The 12,078-nt window shown below is 50.1% G+C and overlaps 1 protein-coding gene across 1 annotated transcript; it reads left to right on the top strand.

Annotated features, from left to right (window-relative positions):
• Positions 1-2,166: 2,166 nt before the first annotated feature.
• On the top strand, positions 2,167-11,724 carry LOC133496588 (potassium channel subfamily K member 2-like). Its single transcript, XM_061812349.1, has 7 exons — positions 2,167-2,316; positions 3,505-3,824; positions 5,946-6,063; positions 6,903-7,063; positions 8,309-8,504; positions 9,240-9,382; positions 11,159-11,724. Coding segments are annotated over exons 1-7 (1,296 nt in total). The 5' UTR covers positions 2,167-2,315; the 3' UTR covers positions 11,516-11,724.
• The last annotated feature ends 354 nt before the right edge of the window (positions 11,725-12,078 follow it).

The raw sequence follows: 12,078 nt of genomic DNA, 5'->3' as shown, positions 1-12,078 counted from the left end.
TAATGCGTACGAAGCGCTGAGTGTGCTGATCTCGGGTCCAAAATGATGCGACGATGACGTCCACAATTGAGAGTGTCCAAATCCTGGTCAAATATTTTGTGTGGCAGCTTTTAGTTTGCCCCCAATTTACCCGAATGAACCGTCGGGACATTTCGACTCTGGGGTGGATTCGCTTTCGTTCCCGGGAATTTAGACATCGATGCTTTCGGGGGACAAAAATGTATTTATTTATTTATTTATTTATTTATTTTTTTTTTTGGGGGGGGGGGTTGTTGTTGTTGTTGTTCTTGTTGTTGTTGTTGTCTTCCCCCTCTCACCCCACCCCACACTAAATCCAGTGGTGTGGAAAGAGTGGACATTCAGGAAGTAGTCACACCCCCACCGTTCTACCCCATTAGTCATCCTCCTGCCTTATGCAAATATAATTGAAATTCATTTCCCCCCTCATTAATTTACACCCACTACCTTATTTTGATGAAGCAAATAAAAATGTAAACATGATCTTTACGAAAAGACGTCAAGAGTCAATTCCCCCCCCCCCAATTTTTCGTAGAGTGCACCGATAAAAGACATATTTTAACGTCACCTACGTGTATTTAATTTTGCCGCTGTACTTATGCTAAGCTAGCTAAAGTTGAAGTTGACTGCAAGAGAAAAGACAAGCAACACTTTGTTTAAACATGAAAAAGGTTCAACGTAAACAAAAAGGGCCCCTTTGACTTTTTAGAAAAGTGCTGTGCAAATTTCATGTACATGCATTATTAATAAGTGTCACGATGCTGCTGTTGGCGTTCCCGTCGGAAGGGCCTTGCTAACCAAAACAGCAGCAGAATTTCCCGTCACTGGCGTTCAATTGAGCAGGCTGTTGCTCCCTCTTTTCTCTCTTTCTTCTTTTTTCTCTCTCCCATCGGTCTGCCTCGCTTTACTCCTTTTCTCCCTCTTTCGTCACTCTTTTTCTTCTCTCCCATCTCTCTCTCCCCCCATTGCTGCCTCTCTTCTCTCTTTCATTTTTCTCTTATCGCTTTCTTTCTCTCTTGCTTTTTCTCTCCATCACTCTCTCTTTACTCTGATTTTCTCCTTTTCTCTCTCCTCTCTCACGTGACTTTTTTTCTCCTTTCTCCCATCTCTCTCTCATTATTGTTTCTCTTTCTTCTTCTTTCTCTCCCATCGGTCTGCCTCGCTTTACTCCTTTTCTCCCTCTTTCGTCACTCTTTTTCTTCTCTCCCATCTCTCTCTCCCCCCATTGCTGCCTCTCTTCTCTCTTTCATTTTTCTCTTATCGCTTTCTTTCTCTCTTGCTTTTTCTCTCCATCACTCTCTCTTTACTCTGATTTTCTCCTTTGCTCTCTCCTCTCTCACGTGACTTTTTTCTCCTTTCTCCCATCTCTCTCTCATTATTGTTTCTCTCTTCTTTTTTCTCTCTCCCATCGGTCTGCCTCGCTTTACTCCTTTTCTCCTCCTTTCTCCCTCTTTCGTCACTTTCTCCTCTCTCCATCGCTCTCTCTCTCTCTTCTCCCTGTTGCTGTCCGCTTCTCTATCGCTCTGTTTTTCTTTTTCTTTTCCCTCTCCTCTCTCACATCACTTTTTTCTCCTTTCTCCCTTGTCTCTCTCATCAATGTTTCTCTCTTTTTTTTTCTCTCCCTCCTTTCTCTCTCCCATCGGTCTGCCTCACTTTACTCCTTTTCTCCCTCTTTCGTCACTCTTTTTCTTCTCTCCCATCTCTCTCTCCCCCCATTGCTGCCTCTCTTCTCTCTTTCATTTTTCTCTTATCGCTTTCTTTCTCTCCATCACTCTCTTTACTCTGATTTTCTCCTTTTCCCTCTCCTCTCTCACGTCACTTTTTTTCTCCTTTCTCCCTTGTCTCTCTCATCACTTTGTCTTTTCTTTTTTCTCTCCCGCATTGCTGTCTCTTTTCTCCCCCCCCCCAACGCTCTCTCGTCGTTTTTCCTCTTTCTCTCATCGCTCTTCCTCTCTCTCTCTCTTTTCCCTCCCTCCATCCCCCCCCCCCCCCGCCCCCCGCCATCGACAGTCCTCCTCCTCCTCCTCCTCCTCCTCCAGAGCAGCGGATCGGTCCGCCCGGCCGCCACCCGGATGGCTTTCGCGGAGGAGATTTTGAGTCTGGTCAGGTCCCTCCCGTGTTTCTCCCTCCGCCGGCGGAGACGACACGCCGGAGGAGGCGCGAGGAGCGCGCCCACGTCCGCCGCCGCCGCCGCCGCCGTCGTCACCACGCGAGGCATAAATCATCATCATCATCATCATCATCAACAACTCCAGTGAGGAGGAGGAGGAGACCAAGAAGAGAGGAGATGCTGGAGAAGTAAGCGCCTCAAATGATTCCAATTCTTTTTCTTTTTTTTTTTTTTTTTTTTTTAGATGGGGGAGGGGGGACTGAGTGATGTCATTTTACATTTCTATTTTATTCTTTCATTTTATGAATTGAGTACGTTCCCAAACAATCTTTCTTTTAACTTGAACTTGAAAAAGCTTCTGCTCATCACGCATAACAAAATCGTTGATGTGGTCACAAAGTAAACATTTGATCTTCATCAGAAGTACTTCTAATCCAATTTTCTTGTTTTTATGTAGTTACTAATAGTAGTCTTATTAAAAAAATGGAATTTTGACTATTTTGATTCCAATGTGGTGATGCAGGTTGCTTTTTAAATATCTGCGTTATTGTTAATATTTGTGCTACGGCTTGCGGTGTCAGAGTCGCTTTTTACTCAGCGCGCGTTTATCGGCTGCTGACTGGTGTCAAACGTCTCGTCGGCGCCACTAAACATGTTACGCAACCGCGGCCCGGCTAAGAATGCCTTTTAGTATTAATATTTCAGTGTTTGATGAGTTTCTCTGCTACTGCGCCGTCGATTTTGATTCTTTTCTGGCCGTGTTGCATGTTTTGATGCGACGTGCATGCAGTATTAACTTGCTTATGTCATGTTTGTCATAGGAAAAAAAAAACATTTCAGTTATAAAAATGATAAATGTGAGTGAAAATCACTTGATTGATTATTAAAGGGTCAAATGCCGAGCTTTACGTAGACAGATTGGAAGTGGGGGAGCCGTGTAATTCATTTTATATTGTTTACATCAATAATCTGCCCAGCAATGAGTGATTTTAAAAATGATCTCCAGCTTTAGATTTAATGCGTTTATTTTTTTTTTTTTTTTGGGCGGGGGGGGGGGGAATTATACATGGAAAATAAAATTTAAATTTTTTCTCATTTTTTCCCACCTTCTAAAAATACATTTTTTAGAACTTTTTTTTCTGTTTTTGAGATTCACCAAATATGGAGGCAGTGTACTAAATGTAATAACATATATATACAGCAAATTGACGCCATACATGCATAGAATTTCATTTTCATTTACTTTGTTGGTAGTTTGGATTTGCTCTTTTTTTTTTTTTTGGATGAAATTTTGTAAATATTTGCGCTGGCGCCCTGCATGAAATCTAAAAGGAATACCCCCCCCCCCCCCCCCCCGCCCCCGGCTGGTTGCGCAGTGGCCGCACCTGACCTCCTCGACCCCAAGTCCGCCGCCCACAACGCCAAGCCCCGCCTGTCGTTCTCGGCCAAGCCGGTGGTCCTGACGTGCCCCGACGAGGACGAGCGCGACGGCGCCCGCGCCACCGTCATGCGCTGGAAGACGGTGTCGGCCATCTTCTTCCTGGTGGTGGTCTACCTGGTGATCGGCGCCGCCGTCTTCCGGGCGCTGGAGCAGCCGCACGAGCGGTCGCAGAAGTTGGCCATCCTGGCCGAGAAGCTCGACTTCTTGGCCGTGCACGCCTGCGTCAACTCCTCCGAGCTGGAGGACCTGGTCAAGGTAAAAAAAAAAAAACAACAACATGGTATGCTTCTTTTGGGGGGAAATTACAACGTTTGAACATTTCAAGTTACAAGTACTTGCACGCTAACCACAACTTTACTCTTTGCTACGCATGTTAAGCTTCGCCAATTGGAATCCAACCGTTTACTGCCACTGACGAATATGTGCGTCAATTTATTTATTTTTTTTCTACCGGTAGCGAAAGGTCTTGCCCAGCTTGCTTTCAGGTTCTTTCGTTCAAAAATGGCGACGTTGCATCGCTTTGGATTTGGGGTCAGCACAGCTTTTGAGGAGATGACGCCAAAGATGTTAGCTAGCTAAACGCCGCTGCGCCGGGTGACGTAAAGGAAAAGGTTCCTTTTCAGTCGGGTAGGAGGCCTCGCGTTTGACTTGACGCCAATGACACGGTTTCGCCCGCGACGCTAATGAGGACAAACGGTGACGATCGGCTCGCCGGCGTGAAATTGTTTGTGCGCCAAGCGGCCGTCAGATGGCGTCTCTGTCGTGGAAACGGAAATACAAATGAAAAAAAATAAATAAATAAAAATGAGTTGACGTGTGGCGACATGTTTGTCGTGTCTCCCATTTACAAGAAACCGATAATAATTGATGTTTTGATGGCTCGCCACATGCATTATTATTTGTTTTTCCCTTTTTTTCAGCCTTCTGATTGGCGACAATGCCCTGAACACTAGAAACGTAAGAACGTAAATAACGCTACCTGTTGAATTGATGACGATCGTCTTCGTTTGTAATTAGGAAAAAAAAAAACAAAAAACGCTTGAAGGGGGGCTAAATTGCATTGCAATAAAAAGTCTGTCCAATTTTCTGCATTATTGTTTCTGAACGTTGCGCGATTGATTTTTATACATTTTTTTATTTCTCCCCCACTGAGAGGGAGAAGCGTCTTCTTCATTTAACAGAGACTGAAGCGCTGCCCCCACCCCTGTTCTAGTTTGTCTCACTATTGGTTTCCTCCTCACTATTGATTACCGATATGTGCATTTTGTGGCCGTACGCTTTTTTTTTTCTTTATATTTCAAGTCGGGGAAAAAGAGAACGTGGACCCCTGTCAGCAATTCCGGTTTGGGGTTTACGGCTGTACGATGCAATTGAAATCGGTCAAGTGGCCTTTATGGTCACGTTCTTGCCTTCTAACGGCGGCGAGCCTCGACGCGCACAACGTAAGCGAACGTTCGTAAGCCCGCGAGGGCGAGCCGCCGTTTTGCGTCAAAAACGCCAAGATGGAGGACGCCGTGTCAGCGTTTTTGCAAAAATTCAATCATTATTTGAACACCAAACAATTGAAGAAGCAATTATCAGAAAGTAGCTCGAATTTTACAGTCATTGTGAAGCTTCAAACGATTGAAGAGGAAATAAAATTTTTTCCATCTTCCTGTTGACATTTTGTGCTGGTAAAGTGTAACTTTGTCACTTTCCGCGAAATGTAAAAGGAAAGCTTCCGAATTTTTGTAGGGTTACAACACCAAAGTTTAGCAATCGTTGGACGTTGCGGCAGTAATGAATTGGACTTCTTTGCTGGGTTCTGCACAGTCACCGCTTAAGTCGGCGCCAAAAAGGTGCGACGTTGACGGTCGGGTCGTTTCAACTGGATTTCGTCAAATCGGCGGTTCAGCCGGCAGACATCTTAAATGATGTCGCGCCGGCGAGAAAGCGAGAGAGAATCGATTGTGCGGTGAGGAGAAATCGAAGCAGACGGGAAGGAAATTGCCCCTTGCGGTGCGCCGGCACCAAAGAAAACGAGAACGAATCCGCGGTGCCGAGTTCTGGACCGGCCGCTCGTAGGCCCTTTTGGGAAGGGGCGAGCGTGTTTTCCGCCACGTTTGAGCCTTCTGGCAAGGGAAAGCCAAGCATCGAATGCTTCTTCCAAATTCGGGCTCGACGCTTTCCTGTTGCCGCGAGGCTGCGACCGAAAGGAGAAGGGAAACCGTCCCGCCCCGCCCCTCGAGGTCCGCGTGAGCCGCCAGATGCTCTTTGTTCTCGGCGCTCTTAATTAGCGTCGCTCGGATTCCCGTCGAGGGCTCCTGGTGAGATTTGACGCCTTCTGCCGTCTTTCTCTGCTTGACCCAATCGTTCCTTTTGTCGTCGTCGCTCCAGCAAGTGGTTTCGGCCGTCCGGGCGGGCGTCAACCCGTCGGCCAACTCCATCAACCAGACCAGCCTGTGGGACTTGGGCTCCTCCTTCTTCTTCGCGGGAACCGTCATCACCACCATCGGTGAGCGTCCCCGGAAAAGTCGCTTCTTACTTCTTTGTCACCGACAAGTCGAGTCAGTGAAGATTTTCGCTGCGGTCCAAATGCGCGACCCTGGTGAGGCGGTTCCGATACGTCGGCACCTTGACGCGCCGATTGTTGTTCCACCGTCGTGTCCTCGTCACGCCTCGTCTCCTTTTTCAGACGTTCGACTAGACGTGCTTTATTAATCATAATAATGATGGTGTAGTCGTACCCGCGGCTGACTGACTTTGGTGCGAGCAGCGTGGGATCGATTCCCGCTCAGCGACGGTTTCGTAACGTGCCCTGCGACCGATTCACGCCGTGGTCTGCCTTTCGCCCGAATCTAGCTGGGATTGGCTCTGGCACACCTGTGACCCTTTTGAGGATAAGCGGCTTGGAAAATGGATTTTGAAAATGAGCTTTTGCCATCTTAAAGCCAAATATAGTTCCCTGGAAAAAAATGTCCCAAAAATATATTCAATACCAACCAATTATGACATGATGTAAAATTAAAAATAATGAGCACGCTTACATTTATATTTCATAGTTGTTGATTGTGATCACATTCAAGTTTGCTTATTTAGCAGGTTACCACCTGACTGGCACCACCTCCACCCCCCCCCCCCAAAAAAAAAAAAAAAAACCCAACTTCCCGTTTTTTTTTTTTCGTCCAACCGCTGACGCAATTTTCACGTTTCCGAGCATTTGGTGTCCCCGAAGCGTTCGGCAGCGGCGCCGCGCCGTTAAGGAACCGCCGCGTCAGCTGCAAATTGGCTCATTAACGACGGAAGGTCCTCTCGGGATTGGAACCGACGCAGGTTCTGCGGCCTCCTTGACAGGATTCGGCAACATCGCCCCTCACACGGAAGGCGGGCGGATCTTCTGCATCATTTACGCCCTGATGGGGATCCCCCTCTTCGGCTTCCTGTTGGCCGGAGTGGGCGACCAGCTGGGCACCATTTTTGGCAAGGGCATCGCCAGAGCGGAGAAGACCATCGTGGTGAGTGAGGCGCTTTCGCTTTTTCCATCCCTCTGTGAACGTTGGCCTCCCGCTAAGTGTCTGCGGATGCGCGGTTGCCATGCCGACCGACTCTCAGGTAGCAAAAGAAAATGACGTTTTCTCACGACCTGAAATTGACAAATCCAAATTTGGGAAAATGGGACTTTCTTTGTCAGCTGTTTTTTCTTCCTTAACGTAAGAACACTTCAATAGAGTTAATACGTCGTGACGTTAAATATGAATACAAGCACATGGAGCGAGTTTGGTTGCTTGGCAAGGAGATCAATATCCCAGTAAATTATGAGTAGTAATCGTAATATGAATGTAATTTTATCTGTCACTGGCGTCTTTCTGGAGCTGACAAGAAATTTGCTCAATTATGGGAAAAAAAAAAAAAAAAAAAAGCCATCGGGATGCGTTTGAAGGCGGCGAGGAATTCGCCTCGTGGCCAAACAAAAAGTCAGGCGCCGTCGTTGCCGCTCGTGGAAGATGCGCGCGTTCGCTTCTCCGGAGCTCGTCGCCGGAGCACGCTTGGAAGCTCCGGCAGCAGTTTTCATGCGTCGGCCGTCGCTCTCACTCGGGTTTTGTGGCGTACGTAAAATGGGGGGGTTGGGGGTGGAGGTGGCTCATGCGGGAAGCCAGCGTGGCTTCCGAAATCAATGATGCGCGTCATTTACCGGAGCCGCGCGTGTACCTGCGGCGCGTCCGGGAAGGAAGACGGAGCAGCTTCCAGCCCTGCGAGGCGGTGCCTGAATCCAACGTGGACAAAAAGGAACGGGAGGCGGAATATGGCGAGCGCTCGCCTCGCCTTGGCTCAGGAAAGTCCGAGACAAATTCGCTCTTGTCGTATTCCGGCTTTTTTGGAACGCCCGCGAGGGAAGCATTTTCCGGCCGCTTTAGAGCGCCTCGTTGTTCTATTTCAGCCACCGGCGCTTTGAAGCATTTTGTCATTTTGTTGCTAAAATATGCACTCGAGCGTCGTAAGTTAAGCCGCGAGACAATGTAGCATTTAATCTTCCTGCTGGTAGAACTCCGACGTGTTGGACTGAGCGCTCACGTCACGCCACGATGGTTTATTTTTGGGCGATTTTGGAGCCTCGGCGTTATAACGTTGCAACGTTTTTAGTCGTTCAAGTCGTCGGTAGGTGTGTAATGGAGACCAAAGGCGTCCGAGGGAGTCTTCACCCGAAAGCCGGAAAATCCCCGCCGGGGTCGGTCGCTAACGCCGGTTCTGTCTCGCCCCAGAAGTGGAAAGTCAGCCAGACCAAGATCCGGGTCATCTCCACGCTGCTCTTCATCCTGTTCGGCTGCCTGATCTTCGTGGCGCTGCCGGCGCTCATCTTCGAGCGCATCGAGGGTTGGAGCACGCTGGAGTCCGTCTACTTCGTGGTCATCACGCTCAGCACCATCGGATTCGGAGACTTTGTCGCCGGGGAAAAAGGTCCTTCCCTCGGCCGTCGTCGTGGCGCTTTTGTCGTCAATCAGGTTGACTCGTCGTCGTCGTCGTCGTCGTCTTCAGGGGACTTTTGGGGAAGAAATCTCAACCCTTTTTTTCACTGGAGAACTTTTGAGAAATGGCAACTTCTTTAACTGCACTTTTCAAAAATGACAAACATACTTTTGTTTGATGCTCCAATAGTAAAAACGACTTTTTTTCCCAATATGTCACCTTTCCAGTTCCGACTTGATTTTTGGAAATTCTTCTCCTGCGCATACGACGCCATCGTTTTCCTCACGATGTTATGAATAGAACATATCTGACTTGATATGAAGACCCGATGACTTTTCATCCCGGTCCATATTCGCTCGTCAGCGGACGAGAAGGAAAGCGAAGCCGGCAGATGGCCGGCGAGCGAGCGCCCGACACTTAAGCCGTGTGACTAAATTCTCCCGAGCGGTTCTAATGATTATGGATCAACGTCGGTGCCAACGCGCCGGGTTAAACAGTCCACTCTGCAGCCGGCGCCGCTTCCAGATGAATTCAATCTTCGGCTCCGCGTCACCTCGGAGATCCGGCTCGGACGGACCGGCTTTTGTACTCTGCTACTCACGCGTACTCATTTATTGGAAACTTGTCCCCCCATTTCCTTGCGTTAACCTTCAGACCTTCCACGAGAACAAAAGTTTGAAATGTTTTTTTCGATTCAATATCTGAGCAGCGGCTGTGCTCGCGCAGGTGGTTCCGAGAGTCCGGAGTACCTCAAGTACTACAAGCCGGTGGTCTGGTTCTGGATCCTGGTGGGTTTGGCCTACTTCGCCGCCGTGCTCAGCATGATCGGCGACTGGTTCCGTGTCATCTCCAAGAAAACCAAGGAGGAGGTACTGGGGGGGGGGGGGGGGCTTTTTAATCGGTCCTCATCATCCGGGGTGCGTTTTTAAAGCTTTCCACTAAACTTTGGGAGTCGCGCCTCCTCTGCCGGTTCCGTCCTCAACGCGGGCCGTAGCTCCGACGACCACTTGGGGACTGCCGTTTGGTTTTTGCGGTTCTCCAGCGGCCCGCTGGTGCTGACGCCGGTGTTTTTAGATGGATTTTCCCAATTTGCTGCCGACTTGTTGACCCGTGCCGGAAAGATATTATGAACGGGTGACCCGAATATTCCTCTGAGTTCCCCGTCAGAAGTTCTTGGCGCGCTGACACTTGAACCGAGCCACAATACCGATCATCATTTTGGTTCGGTCCAACCAAGCGAGGCCCGACGACCTCCAATAATGCGAATTTTTTTTTTTTTTTCCCCCGTCAAGCTTTGCGACCCCACGTCTGATCGCGACCTTTGCTAACATTTGAAGGGTCACCAGCTGACCAGTAGCGAGCGTCACGCGGCAGCAACTCGAAATATTTGCCCGCAGTGCAACTGTGCCGATTTTTGTCTTTTGGAAGGTTGACACGACGTCGAAAGAAGGAAGCGCATGTCTTGTGATTTTCACCTGATTTAAGGCGTCGCTTGGCTGCGTGACGATCGCTCACAGCGGCGTCCTTATTTGAATTGTATTCCCCCCCCCCCATGTAAACGTGCGACTGGAGTGTGCGTCGCACATTGTGGACGTGCGTCCATTCTGCAGGTCGTGTCCTGCATTCAAAACGGCTCGACGCCGCGGTTGAACCCGCCGGGGAAGAGGCCCTTTTTCTAATTAGCGGCTACAGTGCACGCCTGCAGCTCTGCTCGGCAGGACAAACGGGCGGGCGGACGGATGTATGACCGAGGTGGGGGTGGGGGGGGGGGGGGTGTAAGCACGCACGCCGCTGTGTGCGTGGCAGGCGGCGTACGCTCTGGCCCAAATGGGCCGAAGCCTTAACGGAGCACACTTCACAGACTCGTAAATAAATAAACAGGCCGCAGAGACCTGACGGCACGCGCCATCAATCGCTCGCGTCTTTCCACGTCTTCACCCTGAGTGGTGGGGTGGCGCCCCAGCGCCCTCTGTTGGCCAAGGGCCGCCGTTTCCGTGGCTGCTAGAAAAATCATTTTGCGCTTCCAAAGCCATTTTTTGTTAATAATTGTATTTGATTTGAGTCAGGGAGCTCGAGAGGAGTCTGAATTATTAAAATCGCAATTTAAAAATATCTTGTAGATTAGGGCAAGTGGTGAGAGCGTCCGCCTCACAGTTCTGAGGATTGGGGTTCGAATGTGGAGTTTGCACGTTCTCCCCGGGGCCTGCGTGGCTTTTCTCTGGGCTTTCCTCCCACATCCCAAAAACTCGGCATTCATTCGGGACTCTAAGTCGCCCGTCGGTGTGATTGGGAATGCCAATGCTTGATTGTTTCCACGTGGCCTGTGATTGGCTAGCGACCAGTTCAGGGCGTAGCCCGCCTCTCGGCGGACGAGACGGCTGGGATTGGCTCCGGCGCTCCCTGATCCGCGTGAGGATAAGCAGCTCAGAAGTGTTATTCTAGCCCGTCCAAAGCGTGGACTAACCCATTTTATTCCCAGGTTGTCATTTCAGTTGTTCGTCTGTGAGATAATCGACAAACGACTGAAAAGTCACGCATCCATTTTTATTCTCATTGGAGCCCCGAAAACCTCGACGTAGGCGGGGGCCGATTCTCTCAAATGGAAAGTCGGGGCCCACGACTAAGCGGTGGATCTGTCGCCGCAGGTGGGCGAGTTCCGGGCTCATGCCGCCGAGTGGACGGCCAACGTGTCGGCCGAGTTCAAGGAGACCCGCCGGCGCCTGAGCGTGGACATCTACGACAGGTTCCAGCGCGCCGCCTCCATCAAGCGCAAACTGTCGTCGGAGCTGGGCATCGGCGCCTCCGCCGGCCAGGAAATGACCCCCGGCAAGCGGACGCTGTCGGCCAACCTCGCCGACGACCGCGAGGCCTTCTCCGACCTGACCGTGTCGCTCAAGCCCGCGACGGGCGCGCTGACCCGCAACGGCAGCCTCTTCCTCAACGGCCTCAGCCCGGACTTTGCCGACCGGCTGGAGGTCGCCGTCGTGGAAAACGCCAAATGAGGACCTTCGGGGGCGGGAGGAGCCTCGGGGAGCTCCCGACCTTCCGTCCCCCGGGGGCCGACACGTCCCTTTCCTGGAGATAAGTGAAGCAAGTCACTCCGCAAAAATGACCAACGTGATTCCGCAAACATGGCCGACAAGATGGCCACCGTGCTGCAAAACGCGACATTGGAGAAAAGTCCTCCAAAATCCTGGGGACGGACGACAAACTCTGCTCAACTTCTGATCGAGCCAAATTGGAGTCCGGGGGGGGGAAAAAAAAAAAAAAAAAAAAAGAAAATCCAACAAAGGCAAAGAAAATGTCTGAAATAAATGAAAGCTTTGGGAAGCGGTCGATGGACTTGGGATTTCCCCTTCGTCCCCTGACCGCACACTTGGCGAGGAACGTTTTTTTTGGGGGGGGGATTTCAGCTTTTATAGCTCGCTCCGCTTTGCCTTGGGTGTTTATTCTCCGTCAAACGCCCCCACGCTCACAAGATGAAGATGAATGTTGACGCCGTTCCTCCTCCTCCTCCTCCTCGTCGTTGCGGGTTCCCGGATGACTGACAGGCGGCCCTTCGCCC

This window comes from Syngnathoides biaculeatus, chromosome 23, assembly GCF_019802595.1.
Source record: "Syngnathoides biaculeatus isolate LvHL_M chromosome 23, ASM1980259v1, whole genome shotgun sequence".
In the NCBI taxonomy this organism is placed as follows: Eukaryota; Metazoa; Chordata; class Actinopteri; order Syngnathiformes; family Syngnathidae; genus Syngnathoides; species Syngnathoides biaculeatus.
This window is presented reverse-complemented; position numbering and strand designations above follow the sequence as displayed.

What these genes read in the sequence shown, in the direction of transcription:
- LOC133496588 (XM_061812349.1), top strand. An exon ending in AGCTGGAGGACCTGGTCAAG is followed by an intron (nt 3,825 to 5,945) that starts GTAAAAAAAAAA and finishes TCGTCGCTCCAG; the next exon opens with CAAGTGGTTTCGGCCGTCCG. An exon ending in AACCGTCATCACCACCATCG is followed by an intron (nt 6,064 to 6,902) that starts GTGAGCGTCCCC and finishes CCTCCTTGACAG; the next exon opens with GATTCGGCAACATCGCCCCT.